Genomic DNA, 21063 nt, shown 5'->3' on the forward strand with positions numbered 1-21063 from the left:
TGACCAGAAGCTCTTCTTCTGAAACAAATGCAAACCAGCATTTCCGCTATATGGTGAGTAGCAATCTATCCTTTTCATAATATTGCCACTATTCCATCCTGCATTTTCCATTTTTAGAAACTTAATCTTATAACTTAATGTCCCTAAAAATGACCAAACCTTGTCTATCTCGACCACACTCACTCTTCACTTACACGTCACCCCTTCAATCCAACACACTGTTAAACAACTGAGTAAAGAAATTATACAAAATAGAGAAGTGTGCACTCATTATAATATTAAAACCATCAAAATGCATCACAGCTCTAAATTACTTACCTCATTTCCAACTATTCGGCTGATCTCACCGAAACTTGAATCAGGATGATTTGCCTGGACTGCTCGCCGAACATCTCCTGAATAAAGGATGTAACCAGTCACCAGCTTCTTACCCTGGGATTTCTAGAATCAAACCATAAGGCTTCAGAAAAAGATGATATTTGTCTAAATATCAATCAAACAAATGTCTCTGACAAGAATGATGTGACAAATCTTCCCATAATAAGAAAAATGCTTCTAAATCAAAATCTGAGGCCTTCTCAGTGCAAATGTTACTTTTTTTGTTCATTGTTCACTTCTTTCTTGAAACTACATAAAGTTGTTATGATGAGGACAAAGTTAAATTCTATACCATAGCCATAAAAAACTGACTGCCAGAAATATGAAAACATAGAGAAAGCAACCAATCAATTACAATTTACAGAAAGTAATTTCCAAATCACACAAAAATTTACTTAAAAATCTGATATTGAGCAGGAAAGGTTTCATGCATGCAGGTAATGGAACATCACCATTTGCCAAAGACACAGAAACTGACCTTCTTGGCAACTGGTGTTGCAGAGGGTGTGGTTGTATCTCCAGAGCCTACGGACGGTGGACCACCATCTAAAGAGTCCTCTGTCATCACCTCAGGGTCACCTGCAATCTTGGGCAGCAATGGCGATTGGTCCTAAGTGCAGCCAAACACTACCACTCATTCATCACATTGATCTCTCATACTGAACTTCCCAGGAACACCCATCACCAATCAAAATCAACAAAAAATAATCAAAACAAACAAAAAATTAAGTAACAAAAATATTTAAAAATCGAAAAAATTGCATGTAAATAATAAGAGGAAAAAATATGCCAGAAAACGTAAAATATGTAGGCAACAGAATAAAACAAAATACAAAACAGAGCAGTACATTTTTGTGATAAAACAATAATGATGGGTAGCTGGTAGAGGGGAATGTAGGAGCACCCTGAGGCACTAAAAAAAACAAAACAAAAAAAATCTAACATTAGTTACCCAGCATAAGTGACCCATTACACACTGCAAGTGACATTCTAGTGTGAACTCATTGTGGTGGAAAATACTTTCATGATTTTGAAGCAATGTGTGTGCACTCTTTAAATACAAAGACAAATATTACCCAGGTAAATGATGTAGATTAGTGTGAGGCAACAATAAGGCATCAGGTGATGAAAGCATTTTGCTGAGATAAATCATGCAAATTTCATTGGCACATAGTAACTGAAACAGTCAACTTTATTCACTTTTATCAGAAGTTTAATTATTTACTATAGCTTTCGATATGCTCAGAGCATGACAAACTATATTTAAGGTTGTGTCTAACATTTTGCTTCAGTCAGCAGAAGTGTGACATGACCTTAACCGACTGTTCTGTTTCACCAAATAGTGTTACAAAACTCACAGACCATTTAACATTTCAATTTACGTAATTCCAGTTAACTTAATTCAAATATATTTCTTGAGCCTTTGTGCTCCATAATCTATTCACAGAAGTCGTCAAGCTGGGCAGCAGTAGAGAAGAATACTGTGCACCGATTTTATGGAAAGAAGTGAATAACAAGAATATAACTCTTTTCTGCACACCAAGGTGGTCATTTAGGTAATCTATCAGGAATATTAAGGGAAATCTGTTGCCTACTAAGCAGGATATTTCAGACTCGAATGAGAGGAGTGCTGAAATGGTGTAAAATGCGTCCAGACAGCAGCAAAAATAATTCAGCAAGGTAGGGAATGGAAAAAAATGGCTTCAGCCGGGTATGCAACAAAAATCAGCAATAGCACGCAAAGGTTAAAGATAAAGAAAACACATAACATACTCTACATAAATATTGTCACAATATCACTTTTCAGGAAAATGAATGGCACACATTCAACTATAAGTAATGACTAGTTACTAATTTTTTACTAATTAAAAGTTGTTGCTTGTATCATATATTTTACTCTACTTAAGTGAATTATACTTTCTCTCGCACAATCTCTAAACCTTATGCTATTGATTTTGCATGTATTGTTCTTCCTACTTCATAGTATGATTTCTGCACACAAACAAATGATCTCTATTAATTCTGAAACCATCATAAATATTACCTCTAAGAGACCAAAAGTACATCTTCAGGGATCTCTAAGAGGTGACAGGCTAGTATTCAGGGCTGCCTATGTCATATCGTAATCATTTGTGGCTCTCAAGATCCGTATCCCAGGAAAATATTAGTTATGCTGTGAAATAAGTTATGATACTGTAGTATGTTTGGTAAAGTTTTCACGAGAAAACATTAATTCCATAGCTCACACCTAAAATCAAAATGCTTCATTCTGCTCAAGAAAAATTGACTGAGTTGCCACTACTCAAAACAGTGGAGTTCTACCAGAACTGCAGACTGCATGTTTCTTGAAACCAAATGTTCAAATCGCAATCCATCGGTAACTGGAGCACTTAAAAAAAGGGATAGTGGGTGAACCTTTCTTAACTAACACCCATTTTAATTTTATCATGAAGATTTACAACATACACCACCTTCAACATACAATGTATCTCAAAGAAAAAATTGCTAAGTAAGAAAATATTCGTAGTTTCGTTGTTTTTATGCATGCAGCCATATGGAAGTGTGATGGCAGAAACAAACTGTATCATCACCACCCACCACCTCCAGAACAGCAACAACAACACCAACACCAACACCAACAAAGTTGTCATCAACAGCATACAATTTATTTTAAAATTTCATCATGTCGGACTGCCACTGGGCCATAGGCTCTACATCTGTGATGTACCTAGCTCATCAAAGGATTTCTTCCTAAAGCCAGTAAATGTTTACTCTTTTTTTGTGTGTCAATCAAAAATTAAAACATTTCTGCATTTGGTTACTGGTAGCCTTTACTTCTAAATCATTTACATTCTACCAGAGCTTTCCTTACTATATTTACACTGTAAGTATTGTTACTTCTCAGAAACAGTCTTTAAGACATCTACTACAAACAACAGTATTTACACATTATGGTAGCTGTATTACAGATTACTCACGTGACATAATGGTGATTACAGTGTGTCAATGAAGGTAGGCATGTAGTGCAACACTAACCCAACATCATAAAATTTTAAAAATAAAACCTATGTAGCCAAAGCCAACTTCTAGTCACAAAAATTTCATAACAAAGTTTCGTTCAAGTTGCACAGCAGTGTGTGTATTAAACAAATTAGATAATACTTGGCACAAGCATTCCCTAAAACTTAAAAACCAACTATCTCTTTTGAAACAGGTACATAATGACTAAATCACTGTTGTCAATAGTATAGAGTAGAACTGCAGGGAATGCTAAATAAAGTGATACAGGCTCTTTAGGTATTTTATTTGTTCCATAATCATTATTAACTTGGTGCAACCTTATGTTCAATTCTCTACTGTACAATAAGGGCCCGAGGAGTGGGGCAACATATGATAACAAGGAACAATTGGGTAGTAACAACAGACTGCTCATAATTTACTTTGCAATTGCAAGTAGACTAAAAGGCACAGCAAATACTGAAATCAAAAGGAAGCAAATGCATTACTAGGAATGTAAAACAAAGGAAGTACTTCTCAAATCTCAAGGAATGGTTTGTGGTAAGACAAATGAACAATACAAAATGGTCAAAAGAAAACATTTTTAGACCATTATTCAACAAATGACATCAGAGATACATAGAACGCTAATAAGAGAATCATGAGGAAAAAAAGCGATGGAGAAATAAATATATCATGGAAGACCTAACAATGGAAAATCCAGGATGGAATAACGACAACATTATGATAATCATTAGGGACCGGAAAAATTTGCATTTTGCAATAAACGTGAAATATATGTTAATTCTGCCTCAAAATGCGAAAATGTGAAATTAATTAATAGATGCTGTTTCACAGTGAATTTTATCTAGAGAAACTATTAATCAGAGATAGTTTGAAATAGTTTTATTTTCTGCACATAATATCGAAAATGTAAGCAGTTACTGGCATTGTACAATATCTGGTGAAGCCCACTTTGGAAAGATAATGTGTTCATGAACCTACTAGCAAAATAAAGTGTACAAACTCAATGATTTATCAATGCGCTCAATGATCTGGCACCATGCTAATTGTGGATGGATGAATGGTGTGTGTAAGATACACGTCACATAATGCAATGTAGCACTCAGCCAAGGGACCTAGCATTTTACAAGAAAGAAATACATTTGTTTGTTACCTTAAGCTCAAAAGATAGCCATCCCCAAACACTTTGTGTCGTGTGTTGCTCGTTGTTTTCTTTTCTTCTTTTGAAATAACTGAATCTACTAATCCTGGTCCACCACGGCTTTCAATTATGATCCATAGAACACCAGAAGACATCAGCCATCCCTATGGTAATGTGTCAGTTCTGCTGTAGGCTGCGGCCCAGCGAAATGGAAGTGGGGTTTGTTTCCCCCACACTGCTCCTCCTCATGTGGCAGTCAAAATTCTAGTTCGTTTACACTCGCGGCCATCAGTGACTATAGTCGAAGTGCCCGCCCTCGGCAGTATAGCCATTGGGAAACAGAACCTGTAAAGTTTTATGACGGTGCCGAAATTCTTCCCCTAATGCTAAAATTGAGTTGTTGTACGTTCCATTCTACTTCTATACAAAGTGCCTTGCTAGTTATACCGGTAGCATTGTCAAGCATGGGCCTATGGAAGTCCCACGAAATGTCAAAATTAGTAGTCTGCAGATCTTTTAATCTTCAAATTGGGCGGGAAAAGACAAATGATGCCCAGAAACACCTATAAGGAAGACACATTCATGTAACTGGCGGGAAAATGCTGCTGCTCTTCAACCGAACAATCAGTTTTGGAAGCAAAGGCAATTTCCAAAGAAAAAAAGTGTTTGAGATTCTCCAAAAGCAAACATTCCAGTCAAAAAGTTCCCAATAATAGCTCTTCTCACCAGTCAATTTTAAAGAACTAATAATTTGTTTGCCTTCACTCATGCAGCACGACAGCATACTAAATTTGTGTGTCTAATCATTTACAAACAAAGAAAATATATGCGATTTTCGACAAAAATAGATGCTATATTTTCTGGTCTCTAATAACCATAGACTGCCACTCACCATACAGAGGAGAGAGAGTTGCAGACATGTACAACAAAGAGACTGCTGTACATTTGAGCTTCTGGCCAAAGGTGCAGATGTGCAGGAAGGCAGGCAGGTGCGCGTAACACACACACACACACACACACACACACACACACACACACACACACTGCCCCTCTGGCCACTGAGGCCGAGCTGCAGGCAACTATGCCTGATGTGAAAAGCAGTATGTTAGCGGTGCAGTCAAGGAGGATGCTGGGGTGGGATGGGGAAGGGGTAGCAGTGTAGAGGTGACTGCTTGTCTGCAAGCAGCACTACAGCCTCCCTCATCCCTACTCTACTACCTCTCCCTATCCCCTTCCCCATCCCAACCTCCTCCTTGACCCTCCACTGATAGATCGCTTCTCTCATAAGACAGAGTTGCTTGCAATCTGCCCTCAGAGGTCAGAGACAGTGGTTATGCGTGTGTGAGTTATGCTTGAGTGGGGTTTTTCTTTTTTTTTTTTGGTGGCTGAATTGCCAAATGCATAGCAGTCTCTTTGTTAAGTCTGTGTGTGACTCAGTATCCCTTTTATCGTGAGTAGCAGTCTGTCCTTTTCACAATATTGTCGTTATTCTATCTTGAATTTTCCACTGTTTGTTCTGACTTGATATATTTATTTTTCCATCACATTTTTTCTTACAATTCTCTTCTTATTCTTCCTACAACATTCTACGTATCTCTGATGTCATTTGCTGAACAATGGCAGTGATAATGGTCACGTGTGTGGAGTTGAGCTTGTGTCTGTGTGTGTGTGTGTGTGTGTGTGTGTGTGTGTTCCCCCTACTTTAGAAATCTCAAATGTATAGCAGTCTTTTGCTGTGCCTGTCGGCGACACAGCTTCTCTCCTACATAGTGAGCAATCTATTGTTTTCATAATATTCTAGTGGAAGAAAAATGTTAGTATGAAACTGATTCCTGTATTTATCTAAGTTTGATGCAATATACAACAGGTAACAGTTTTCTTTAAGTGTTCTGATGTTGCATCCCCCCGCTGGAACAGATGCAAATCTCAATCTTAATCATCATAATATGGTATGGAAGCAAAGTCATGACTAACAATGTATAAAAAAGAAAATTCTATTCCGAAATCTGTTAAATTCACACAGAGCCAAATGGGTTGATGGTCATTTATGATTTACACAAACTGCAGAAAGTGCTTCTGGTTCACATGAGTATGTCAGTGTTTACAGACTTCCAGCAATTGGTATAGTTCATTTCTATGAACACACACTGCTAAATAAGGCTTGTTTAATGATATGCCATTTACTTGCTGCACTTTCTTTTCTCCCACTCGCTGATTTAATACTTTACAGCTCGCTCACAATTAAGCAGCTTACTAGAAACTGGTCACATTATTAAGCAACATGCAAGTGTTCACAGTATTCCAGGGGGAAAAGAAAAATACATTAAAAAATTCATTTTGCCTCAATTACAAGGTGGAATCCAAAATTTTCGGGATTGGTGCTGCCATCTGCAATGTAGGAGTAGCAGATCTTTGCACCGCTAGGTGGCGAGAGCTGCATATCTGGTGAGTCAGTGAGCGGAGTGGCATTAAGCTGGAAGGACGTGTTGTGTGTCCATTTCCATTACACTCCGTGTTTGGTGTGTGGCGATTTTACGAAGGCACAGTGTGTTGAAGTGTGCACGAACCTTCGTCAGACAGCATCTGATGATCCAACCTTCTTGTCAAGGGTTATCACTGGCGATGAGAGCTGAATTTACGGTTATGACCCAGATACAAAGCAACAATCGTACCAGCAGAAGAGCCTGGGCTCTTCAAGACCCAAATAAGCAAGACAGGTGAAGGGCAAAGTGAAGAGACTGATCATCGTTTTCTTTGATAGCAAGGGAATTGTTCACAAAGAATTCGTCCCACCCAATTCTGCGTACTACAATGACATTTTGCGATGTAGACATGTCCGTGAAAATGTGCTGCGACAACGGCCCGAACTTTGGCGTCAAGGGAACTGGCTGCTGCATCACGACAACATGCCGTATCACACACCCTTACTCACTAGGACTTTTTTTGGCAAAAAACAACATGGCGGTTGTAACCCATCTAACGTACTCGCCAGATTTGGCGCATTGAGACTTCACACTATTCCCAAAACTGAAACTCAAGTTGAAAGGCCTTCGGTTCGGCACTAGTGAAGATTCAAGAAGCATCGCTGGCGGTGATAAACACCCTCAAAGAACAGGACTTCCAGAAAATGTTTGACCAGTGGCAGAAGCACTGACCAGTATGTACGTGCGGATAGGAACTACTTCAAAAGTAAGGTTTTCAACAGAGGGCAGCACCAGTCCCGAAAATTTTGGACAGCACCTTGTATTTCATTGACAAATGCTACGATCATCAAATTCTTTTTTGTGTTACAACACTTCTCATGTTATTCTTTCGGTTCTTTCATTGTCATTCATTCTCATCCTTAAATACCGAGTGATCAAAAAGCCAGTATAAATTTGAAAACTGAATAAATCATGGAATAATGTAGATAGAGAGGTACAAATTGATACACATGCTTGGAATGACATGGGGTTTTACTAGAACACAAAAAATACAAACGTTCAAAAAATGTCTGACAGATGGCGCTTCATCTGATCAGAATAGCAATAATTCGCATAACAAAGTCAGACACAGCAAAGATGATGTTCTTTACAGGAAAGGCTCAATATGTCCACCACTCCTCAACAATAGCTGTGGTCGAGGAATAATGTTGTGAACAGCACTGTAAAGCATGTCCAGAGTTATGGTGAGGCATTGGCGTTGGATGTTGTCTTTCAGCATCCCTAGAGATATCGGTCGATCACTATACATTTGCGACTTCAGGTAACCCCAAAGCCAATAATCGCGCGGACTGAGGTCTGGGGACCTGGGAGGCCAAGCATGACGAAAGTGGCGGCTGACCACACAATCATCACCAAACGACGCGCACAAGAGGTCATTCACGCGTCTAGCAATACTTTGTTTTATTTTTGGTTCTAATAAAACCCACGTCATTCCAAGCATGTGTGTCAATTTTTACCTCTCTATCTACATTATTCTGTGGTTTATTAAGTTTTCAAATTTATACTGACTTTTTGATCACCCGGTATTTACTACAGCTATATTTATCTGCCATAACATTATGGGTACGTGAGGTATATACATTAAGCTCTTCAGAAATACCATTGTTTGAGGTCCACACATGTAAGCCTTTTAAATAATTTTCATTCTGTATTTCGTGATACTTTCTTCTGTAAAATGTAATACATATTTAACTGTAAGGGAATGGTATCTATAAAGTTAGTATGTAGTGCATAAAGATGCTGCAAATGAATTTATGTTTTCAAACAAATCTACTGTAATGTTGTTGTTTGTTGTTGTTGTTTGCTGCTGCTGCTGCATGGATGTAAGTAATATTTAAAAAAATCATAGCTACAGTTCGATAAAAATTAGTTGATAGCTGACGTCTGCACTTGCTACTATGGAGATGCCATGTAGTCTCTTGCCTACTGCTCAGTTATGGGTGACTCACAAACATGACAGGTCACTTCAAAAATGGGGTTAATGTGCACACGAGCAATGTTGAACGCGACTGCCGCGAGGTATGTCGCAAACATGAGATGCTCTGTCGACAGCTGAATTTAAGTGACCAATGGCTAAACTGCCCTGAATATAAACTTATGTCCATCACAACCTCCTAATGTGCAATATATCCGAGAAAACAGTGGTCAACAATTTGCGGCAGAACTAAAATCAGAATTGCTTTGTTCATGTTAATAAAAGTTAACATCTATGAGCAAACTCAACACTGAAAACATTCAGTTTCAGTGCTAAAGGCAAACTAATTTCTTGCCATCATTGGTTACCTGAAATTATCCTCACACTGGCTAGATGAGCTGCTTCACTACCAACTGATTAGCAGTTCTCATTGGTACTTTGTTGCAGATTACTGGCAATACACACGTTTCAAACCAAAAGAAAACAATGCAAAGAAAAATAAGCAAATAAAAAATGCAATATCATGATGAACATGACATGGCAAAGTACTGCAAACAAAAAATTACATTTGAACATATTTACTGAATAAAAATAATATATACCTTTGATTAGATTTAGCGGTGGAAAAAAAAGGAAAAAAAAAAAAACATTCGCTATGCCTGCCAGGATTCAAACCTTCCACACGTCATGTTAGTGTGGTAATCATTGTGCTATGCCACACTTCGTGAAGTAGTTTTAAAATGTGGTGACACTGCATGCTTCAAACATTTGGTATCACACAATGTTGTACAAATCTTACCTAACACAAGCCAATATTTGTGATTATGATAACTGTGTATGTGATACTGAATCATGTCTTGTCCGGAAGTATCCAGTAACATTTGGTTAGGGATGCATGTAAAATGCGTGTATTTAATTAACAGTTTTTGATTGTATTGTTTTTTTGTGAGATTCTCATATGTGACGAAGTAGTAAATTGTGCCAGATGAGTAACCTGGGATCCAAACACATTAAGGAAGAAAGCTGGGAAAACATTGGAAGGAAACTGACCAATTGTTGCAGGAATTTGGCAACACCAAACAGTTCGGGCATGTCACTGAACACTGTGATTGGAGGAAACCAGCTGCAAGCCAAGAGGTATCAAACTATCAAGCAAAAATCAAAACTGAAGCAGCTGAACATTTTATGGAACTCTACACCTTCTTTAGATAATACATACAATATATCACAACGTTCTGGAAAGAATGCAAGAGTGTACAAAATGATGCCAATGTCAGGGGAGAAATGAAGTACTTGGTTATGGTAATATGCTGACCAACCATCATAATGATGACTGAATTACTTGAATTTTATCATTGAAGTAGGAATAAGTTATCTTTTAGAGACTGGAAGACACCTACTTACAGTGTAGCAACATGGTGGTAAAACATACTTTCCACTGGTGTTCTCACATAACTTTCAAAGGCATGTGACCCACTTGAAAAAGTAATCCTCACTGAAGATGAGGTAGCACAAGGGTTTAGAAAGATGAGTGTTATATAACAGTAGCCAGAAAATGTATTATCACGAAAGACAGTTACAGGAGCTAATAGTTCTAAAAGAGACTAATGCATGGCAGTTGTTAAAAACATGAACAATTCTGAAGTAGCTATAGAAGTAATGAAAGACTAGGTGGATGGGGGTGGGGGACAACATAATGGTAAAAAGATTCAGAAAGCTGGTAGGATCTCTACCTGAATCCCACAATGTTCAAGAAACAAAGCAAGCATATTACTTAGCATCCATGGCTTTCTGTGCTGGTCTTTAATAAGTGCCAATGTTGGATGTAAGAGATAACAATGGATGACATGGAAAACAAATAGTATAAAATTACATCTGGAAGACAGATAACAAAAAACTGAATTTGTTAAGAAGCCAGTGCAACATTATGAATGTAGAAATTCTTCATTTCTTATTAACTAGTAAATACTCTGGCTACAATATAATGCATTTACAGTTTCTCGGAAATAATTCTTCTTGTAAATAAACTCTCTCACAGAGCAAGAAACTTAGTTTAATTAAAATATTATAAGCTACAAACCACAAGGGAAGGACTACACGAGACATTAGACGGTAGTGCATCATAATTCAAGTTTACACTTTCAAATAAGCTACACTGAAATGTGGACACACACACACACACACACACACACACACACACACACACACACACACAATATGTAGCATATTTAGGTTTTTCAGCAAAAAGACAAAACCATAATGTAATACTGTATTTCACTAGCATATTTAGACCTTTCAGCACAAAGACAAAAACATAAAGTAATACTGTATGTCGTACATTTGAAATTGTGTGTCTGTTTTTTCACTGCACACTTGCATTTCAATAAACAAATGTTAAAGTTAACCAGACACTTCAAAAGGCAGCAATCAATTTCTTTTGAAATAAAATTTCTAAGATGAGATTTTAAAGTATCAAATGAATTAGTTAGCGAACTCCACACATAAAAAATTGATACCCCTCTCTATGAGTAAAATACTAATTATATGAGTAAATGTTATTTTTGCATACCCCTTAAGTAACAACAGGTATTACAAGAGGAAAAAATTGTGAACAATTAGACTTGTGAGAATGACGCAATTGTGGCCATTTAGTATTTATCCTCCTCCACCTTTGATTGAATAACACAGTAATCTATGTGTTGTAGCATGTTATTAAATTACACCATAAAGCATCACTCACCGTCTCAAATTTAATTCCCTCAGTGTTCTGTGCACTTTCACTGCCAATCTGCAACACAACAAACTGCAGTTCATGCAAAGCACCATGCAAGGGAGATATCGTGTGATAGGGTACGTGAGAACACTGACACATCTAATGCTAAATTTACTGTGTTAGCTCTACACATTCAACACATCAGATGTAGCTCTTCTAGGACATAAATTTAACACTAATAGTCAGTTGATAGCATTCTCAGTTATTTGTAAGTAACAAGCCAGTGAAATTAAAGTGAAATTAAAGGTGCTGTAAGTAAAAGCAGACAGTCAATCAATTGATATGCATAGAGAAAGTGGTTTAACATTTCATGCCTATAAAGTTAACAGGGGAACTTAAACATGTTTATATATACAAAAGATATTTAGACAGCATTCTGACAGCTGATTTAAACTAGTAGTGAGAATGCAATCTGTAAAATGTCCTCAAAGTAAGTTACCTGCATTTAAATAGTATTATGTAATTAAACGAATTCATGGAGTGTCCGTAATTTCAAATGAGCAAATTTAATAACACCAAATAAAACCAATTAATAACACACAAAATTCTGCATATTAAATGCTTAAAACTCAACTTACCAGGTCTCCAATGTCAGTAACTAAATTAAATATCACACCGGCAATCACATATAAAAAAAAATTCACTAACAATCTGTAAGAACTGCCAATAAATAATAATATTCACTTACACAAATGTAACAGAAACAATGTTTATTTGGGGCATAGTGTTCCCCATAATGAACACGAATCCAATTCCAGATTCAAATTGCAGGATAATAGAAAATTCTCTCTCTCTCTATCAATCAATCCCGATCTGTTTTCAAATTATGTTTTCATTTTACGAGATGACTTTTGTTCCACAGTTTCTTACTTGGGCCTACATTATCTGAAATTTTATACTGGTTTTGGCATTTGTAATCAATATAGGATAAAAATTTTACAAGTAATCAAATAAAAAGTGTCAAAACTGCAACTTTTAAAAATAAATATAGACTGAATCAGAAAACTGTCTGTCACATGAGAACAATGCTTTGCACAGCACTGATATCCTGAAAGATACGTCATCTACCAATTTCACTGTTAAAGATTTATTTTGATAGATTAAGCAATGCATATAGGATAACACACAATGAAATCAAATATTTGCAATACAGTTTTGCAGTGTCTTGTATTACACTGTGCCTGTATAGCAATATGTAGTGTCCTTCAGACATGTAAGTATGCACATTTGAAGGACACTGCACATTACTATGTGTACACTGCAAAACTGTATTTCATACCTAGACAGGCCCCTTGCAGGAATCACAGCAAGAGTGCAAGTACAGGATGTGTACACAATGACATATAGAGATTGGGTCATCCCAGGTGGTGTGCACAAATAGCTGAAATGGTTAAGGTGACCACTAGCGATACGCGGGAGATCTCGAAATCAAATCCTGGTCCGACATAAATTTTCATGAGTCACTAATAAACTGTATAGCTGATGTCCAGTTGTATTCACAATCTACAGGTACATCTCTTCCAAATATTTGTAAGTTATGTTAAAAGTATAGGCACAAAAGTAAACATAGATTCTTCGAGAGTAGATCATAAACTGCAAAACATCATCAGATGTTGCCTATAACAAAATGGAGAAAAGAGAAGCAGATATATGAATATATAGAGTTCAGATGGAAAGACATTACTAAGCAAAGAAAGAAGGTGGAAACATGGAAGGAATATTAGAAGGACTATAGAAAGGGAATAAATTTGCTGTCAGTATTATGGAAAAGAGAGAGAAAGCACATTGCAATCAGATGGGAGATATGAGACTGCAAGAAGGATTTTGACAGAGCCCTGACTGATTTAAGTCAACACAAGGCAACTGGTGCAAACAACATTCTCCCAAATTGTCAGAAACCTTGGCAGAACATATGACAAAACCATTCCACCTGATACACAACTCCCGTGACAGGCAAGTCTCCCTTACATGTCAAGAAGAATGTGATAATTCCAATCCCAAAGGAGACAAACACACTCATTGGTGTGAATATTACAGAGCCATCAGTTTAATAAGTCATGACTGCAAAAACTGAAGAACAAAAAAACTAGTGAGAGCTGGTCTCTGGAAAGATCAGTTTGGTTTCTATTTAAAATAATAATGTAGGAACATAATTCTGTGATTTGTCTTAGAAAATACTCTAAAGAAAGGCCAAACCCAGTTTTTATAACATTTGGATTTAGAACAAGCTTCTGACAATGTCATAATTCTACAGGTACAGGGATAAAATACAAGGAACAATAGGTTACTGGCAATCTGCACAGATACAAGAGTGTTGTCATAATAGATGAAGGACATGAATGGCAAACAATGTCTGAGAAAGCCTTCATACTAAATTTTCACTGCTGACAGAAATTGGAAGTAGTGGGGGGGGGGGGTGTTTGGTTTATGAGCACCCCTGGCTCTAACTGCTGTTACAGTGAGTGTGGTGCACAATATATGGTAAAAGTGTCCACCTTCTTATTACTGGACAGAAAGCCCCTTTCAGTTTTGTTAAAAGAGAAGTTTTTTTGTAAGGGGGTTCTTTCTTTAAATTTCTGATACATGTTTAGGAACACATCTTCCTAAACCTAGTTTGAGTTTCAGAAAATACCCTGTTCATTAAATCTTGCCTTACAGACGACTGGGAACCCTCTGAAAATCTTGCCACTTGCTACAGATCCATACAAAAGATGTCAACTGAAGCCATCAACAAAAAAATCAAACTCAAGGTTGTTAGGTTACGAGGGGCAAAATGGTAGTTAAACTTCTAGATGAATATTTAAATAGTGCTGTCATGGGGTTAGAAATGACATTGCAGACTGCTAATCCACCAATGGCAAGGAAACTGAAGAAAGTTATACTCTGGAAGAGTCTTCAACTACAATGTCACATTTAATTCTCAACCGTCTCCTAAAGACACAACTGAAATTGTCAGACAGATGTTTAAATGTAAATACTTTTTGAGATGTACTTTGTCTGTTCTGAATGTGAATTGCATAACTTGAAAAATGATGTTGCAGAACAATATAGGGGTGCATCAGAAATTATGACATTAAATGTGCATCTTTTTCAGATTTTCTCTGAAGCCAGAAAAAAAATCATTTAGTGCCAGGATATTAACTTGAGTTAACAGGCACAAAAAAGTTTACTGCATCTCAGAGTTGAATTAGCTGCTTATTAAAAAAAAATTGCCTCACAAAAAACAACAGGTCAGAAAATAAAATAACTCACAATGAAGTGACTGAAACAAACTCGCAGGGCTGTCTTAAGTCAACCTTAATTGTATGCCCATTGTGCGTAACGAATATGTATCTGGAACTTCTCCTTTTTACATTCTGGTGACATTTACAAGGTACGAAATTAATTTTGACATATAGGAAACCACGTATTTATTTGTGTATCTCCGTAACAACTTGGAAGGAATATTATAGATTAAATGTAAGTTGTATTTATCTAAGAGTAATTAATTATCTTATGATTGCTTTCAATCAACAGTTCATTGCCTGCCTTGCAATCCAATGGAAATAGTGACAAATGAGCACCGCATCCCACAATGACAGATTTCGGGGCTGACACCAGACAGTTCCAAATCTGGAAACCATGGGAACACTGTAATTTTTTAAGTATCTGTACACCAGAAAATTCCAAGGGTGGAAACCCCATTAAAAATGCAATATTTCATACACCTGTTTTTCAGTAACTTCCAGTTCATGTTGGTAGCTAAAATTTAGGTAAAAAGAAGAACTCTATGGTTTCAATATATCAAGTTCGACCATTCCCATATGAGGGAGGGTTGTAGTCAATGCTATAAAATCTGTCTGTCTGATAAGAAGTAAAGGAAATTAAGAAGAAATTTGTAAAGAGAACTAAAACTCACAGAGAGGAGAAGAGGAGATAAAAACATTAAGGTTTATAACAACATTGTAATTATATCAGAATGGCGAAGTACTTAGGATGATCAGTTGAACAGAAGGTATAATTAAATGAAAACAAGGGTAATAGACTGTAGTCAAATTAAATTGGGCAATGCTGAGGAAATTAGGGTAGTGAACAAGAAACTAGAAGTAGTGGACAAGTTCTGTCATTTGGGTAATAAAATTACTTATGACAACTGATGAAGCAGAGAGGATATAAAATGTAGGCTCACAATATCAACAAAAGACATCTCAAAAGAACTAAGTGTCATTGTGTTATTGGCGATGTATATTGAAAACAGTTAATTAATATTGTTGTGCTAAAAATTTTTTAAGTTCCAGTAAGTACACCACATTACTGCAACTATGATTGGCAATGCCAATGTGATAAGGTACAAGCAGAAATATGCCCGAGGATCGGCTGGAAGCAAATAAGGTTAGCATTAAAATTTCTCCTTTTTGGAGTGAAAAATCCGAAATATGGTTCTATGAAGTAGAGGCACAGTTCAGTATTTGCGAAACTGTTCCTGAAGAGACTATATTTAATCATTTAGTGTCACATTTAGAACCACAATACATCGAGAATATCTCTGACATTACAAGTGGCATGAAAGTGAATATGTATTTGTGATCTACGGGTAGCGTCTTTGATAGTAATCGAAACATCCTCCATCCTGGGTTTGAACCCTGCCGCTACTTAGATTTTCAATAGCAATCATCAGCACTGGCAGCCGAAGATTTCCAGCATAAAAAGTCATCCTCATTCTGCCAATGACCTTGTCAAAGAGGGCAGAGGAGCAGACAGAGGTTCAGCGCACTCTCTTGTCCTTGGATTCAGGAACTGCCCCTGGAGGCAGAAGAATGGGCAATGATCAACAATATTATGATGATGCAGAAGACAATGGAAACCAATGCATTAAAGACAAACAATGTGTACCCACAAGTCAGCTAAAAATGGTGTAACAGGAGCAGGGTTTGTTATGAATAGGAAGGTTGGGCAGAGAGTGTAGTGTATTACTGTATACATTTCACTGATAGGGTTGTTCTCACCAGAATCAACAGCAAATCAACATGAAAAATGATAATTCAGATATACATGCCAACATCACAAGCTGAAGATGAAGAGATACATGAAGTGTATAAGGATATTGAGTGCAGCACGTAAAAGGAGATGAAAATCTAATAGCCATGGAGGACTGGAATGCAGTTGTAGGGGAAGGCGTAGAACAAAGGGTTCCAACAGAATATGGGCTTGGTACTACAAATGAGAGAAAAGAAAGACTACAGGAGGTCTGAAACAAATTTCAGCTAGTAATAGCAAATGCTCTGTCTAAGAACCATAAGAGGCAGAGGTATAATTGGAAAAGACTGGGAGGTACAGGAAGATTTCAGTTACATCACATCATGGTCAGGCAGAGATTCCAAAAGAAATGCCCGGGAGCAGATATTTGTAGTAGGCTGAAGTTCACGAGATTAGTCAGCAAGAATCAATAACCAAGTAGTAGGACATGGAAGTGATAAGGACACTGCTGTGCGGAATATCTTTAATGGGCAGATCACATGAAGAGGAATGGAGAACCCTACAAAGGGCAATCACAGAAGTTGAGAAGAAAAACATAGGACGATAAAGGTAACTGCGAAGAAACCATGCCTATCAGAAAAAATACTTCAGTTGATCAAAGAAACAATTAAACACAAAAAAGTTCAGAGAAATTCAGGAATGCAGACATACAAATCACTCAGGAATGAAATAAGTAGAAAGTGCAGAAGTTACGATGAAATGGTTACAAGAACCACGTGAAGAAATCAAAAAACCATTGATTGTCGGAAGGACTGACTCAGCATGATTAAAAGTCAAAAGAATCTTAGGTGAAATTGAAAGGAAGAGTGGTAACATTAAAAGTGCAATGTGTTAAATGCACAGGAATGAGAGGGTAAGTGGAAAGAGGGCACTGAAGACCTCTATGAGGGGAAGATTTCTCTGTTAGGAAAGAAAAAGAAACAGGAGTCGACATAGAAGAGATGGGGGAGCCAGTATTAGAATCAGAATTTAAAAGAACTTTGGAAGAGTTAAGATCAATTAAGGCAGAAACGATACAGAGCATACCATCTGAATTTCTGAAATCATTAAGGGAAAAGCCAACAAAATGAATATTCATGCTGGTGGGTAGAAAGTATGAGTCTGGTGTTATGCCATCTGACCTTTGGAAGAGTATCATCCGCACAATTCCGAAGGCTACAAGTGCTGACAAATGCAGGAATTATTGCACAATCAGCTTAAGGGCTCAGGCATCCAAGCTGGTGACAAGGATAATATAGAGAAGAATGGAAAGGAAAATTGAGATTTATTACATGACGATCAGTTTGGCTTCAGGAAATGTAAAGGCACGAAAGTGGCAGTTCTCACATAGCGCTTGCTAACGGAAGAAAGACTAAAGAAAAATCAAGTCACTTTCACATTTGTATGATCTGTCCACCTGGGAAAAGCTTTCAACAATGTAAAATGGTGCAATTTCTCAGTAAAATAGGGGTACGCTACAGAGAGAGGTGGATAACATACCATACGTACAAGAGCCAAGAGGGAATAAAAAGAGTGCTAAGACCAAGAACAAATTGTTTAGATTAAAATGAGTGTAAGACAGGGAAGAAGTCTTATGCCTCTACTGTTCAGTATACAGGGTGGTCCATTGATAGTGACCGGGCTAAATATCTCACGAAACGAGCATCAAATGAAAAAACTAGAAAGAACAAAACTCGTCTAGCTTGAAGGGCGAAACCAGATGGCACTATGGTTGGCCCACTAGATGGTGCTGCCATAGGTCAAACGGATATCCACTGCATTTTTTAAAAAATAGGAACCCCCATTTTTTATTACATATTCATGTAGTCCCCCCATGAACCATGGACCTTGACATTGGTGGGGAGGCGTGCGTGCCTCAGCGATACAGATGGCCATACCGTAGGTGCAACCACAACGGAGGGGTATCTGTTGAGAGGCCAGACAAACGTGTGATTCCTGAAGAGGGGCAACAGCCTTTTCAGTAGTTGCAGGGGCAACAGTCTGGATGGGTGACTGAAATGGCCTTGTAACATTAACCAAAACGGCCTTGCTGTGCTGGTACTGCGAACCGCTGAAAGCAAGGGGAAACTACAGCCGTAATTTTTCCCGAGGGCATGCAGCTTTACTGTATGATTAAATGATGATGGCGTCCTCTTGGGTAAAATATTCCGGAGGTAAAATAGTCCCCCATTTGGATCTCCGGACGGGGACTACTCAAGAGGATGTCGTTATCAGGAGAAAGAAAGCTGGCGTTCTATGGATCGGAGCGTGGAATGTCAGATCCCTTAATCGAGCAGGTAGGTTAGAAAATTTAAAAAGGGAAATGGATAGGTTAAAGTTAGATATAGTGGGAATTAGTGAAGTTCGGTGGCAGGAGAAACAAGACTTTTGGTCAGGTGAATACAGGGTTATAAATACAAAATCAAATAGGGGTAATGCAGGAGTAGGTTTAATAATGAATAAAAAAAATAGAAGTGCGGGTAAGCTACTACAAACAGCACAGTGAACGCATTATTGTGGCCAAGATAGACACAAAGCCCACGCCTACTACAGTAGTACAAGTTTATATGACAACTAGCTCTGCAGATGATGAAGAAATTGAGGAAATGTATGATGAGATAAAACAAATTATTCAGGTAGTGAAGGGAGACAAAAATTTAATAGTCATGGGTGACTGGAATTCGGCAGTAGCAAAAGGGAGAGGAGGAAACATAGTAAGTGAATATGGATTGGGGGGAAGAAATGAAAGAATTTTGCACAGAGCATAACTTAATCATAGCTAACACTTGGTTTAAGAAGCATAAAAGAAGGTTGTATACATGGAAGAATCCTGGAGATGCTAAAAGCTATCAGATACATTATATAATACACTCCTGGAAATTGAAATAAGAACACCGTGAATTCATTGTCCCAGGAAGGGGAAACTTTATTGACACATTCCTGGGGTCAGATACATCACATGATCACACTGACAGAACCACAGGCACATAGACACAGGCAACAGAGCATGCACAATGTCGGCACTAGTACAGTGTATATCCACCTTTCGCAGCAATGCAGGCTGCTATTCTCCCATGGAGATGATCGTAGAGATGCTGGATGTAGTCCTGTGGAACGGCTTGCCATGCCATTTCCACCTGGTGCCTCAGTTGGACCAGCGTTCGTGCTGCACGTGCAGACCGCGTGAGACGACGCTTCATCCAGTCCCAAACATGCTCAATGGGGGACAGATCCGGAGATCTTGCTGGCCAGGGTAGTTGACTTACACCTTCTAGAGCACGTTGGGTGGCACGGGATACATGCGGACGTGCATTGTCCTGTTGGAACAACAAGTTCCCTTGCCGGTCTAGGAATGGTAGAACAATGGGTTCGATGACGGTTTGGATGTACCGTGCACTATTCAGTGTCCCCTCGACGATCACCAGAGGTGTACGGCCAGTGTAGGAGATCGCTCCCCACACCATGATGTCGGGTGTTGGCCCTGTGTGCCTCGGTCGTATGCAGTCCTGATTGTGGCGCTCACCTGCACGGCGCCAAACACGTATATGACCATCATTGGCACCAAGGCAGAAGCGACTCTCATCGCTGAAGACGACACGTCTCCATTCGTCCCTCCATTGACGCCTGTCGCGACACCACTGGAGGCGGGCTGCACGATGTTGGGGCGTGAGCGGAAGACGGCCTAACGGTGTGCGGGGCCGTAGCCCAGCTTCATGGAGACGGTTGCGAATGGTCCTCGCCGATACCCCAGGAGCAACAGTGTCCCTAATTTGCTGGGAAGTGGCGGTGCGGTCCCCTACGGCACTGCATAGGATCCTACGGACTGGGCGTGCATGCGCGCGTCGCTGCGGTCCGATCCCAGGTCGACGGGCACGTGATCCTTCCGCCGAACACTGGCGACAACATCGATGTACTGTGGAGACCTCATGCCCCACGTGTTGAGCAATTCGGCGGTACGTCCACCCGGCCTCCCGCATGCCCACTATACGCCCTCGCTCAAAGTCCGTCAACTGCACATACGCTTCACGTCCACGCTGTCGCGGCATGCTACCAGTGTTAAAGACTGCGATGGAGCTCCGTATGCCACGGCAAACTGGCTGACACTGATGGCGGCGGTGCACAAATGCTGCGCAGCTAGCGCCATTCGACGGCCAACACCGCGGTTCCTGGTGTGTCCGCTGTGCCGTGCGTCTGATCATTGCTTGTACAGCCCTCTCGCAGTGTCCGGTGCAAGTATGGTGGGTATGACACACCGGTGTCAATGTGTTCTTTTTTCCATTTCCAGGAGTGTAGTAAGACAGAGATTTAGGAATCAGGTTTTAAATTGTAAGACATTTCCAGGGGCAGATGTGGACTC

The 21063-nt window shown here is 38.8% G+C and overlaps 1 protein-coding gene across 43 annotated transcripts in view; it reads right to left on the reverse strand.

Moving 5' to 3' along the window:
- The window catches only part of LOC126282273 (protein polybromo-1), a 279039-nt gene that overhangs the window by 38269 nt on the left and 219707 nt on the right, over positions 1-21063 (reverse strand). For 20 of the 43 annotated variants that reach the window (XR_007551357.1, XR_007551356.1, XM_049981896.1 and 17 more), the window contains exons 26-28: positions 11679-11726; positions 857-988; positions 319-441 (exon numbers count right to left, since the gene is read on the reverse strand). Coding sequence is in view for 41 of the 43 variants with exons in the window: in XM_049981896.1 (XP_049837853.1) it covers positions 319-441; positions 857-988; positions 11679-11726 (303 nt within the window). In the remaining 2 variants the exon portion in view is untranslated. The remainder of the gene's footprint in view (positions 1-318; positions 442-856; positions 989-11678; positions 11727-21063) is intronic. The other 23 variants (XM_049981915.1, XM_049981920.1, XM_049981917.1 and 20 more) reach the window with 3 other exon arrangements.

The sequence above is a fragment of the Schistocerca gregaria genome, chromosome 7 (genome assembly GCF_023897955.1).
Source record: "Schistocerca gregaria isolate iqSchGreg1 chromosome 7, iqSchGreg1.2, whole genome shotgun sequence".
NCBI classification, from domain to species: Eukaryota; Metazoa; Arthropoda; class Insecta; order Orthoptera; family Acrididae; genus Schistocerca; species Schistocerca gregaria.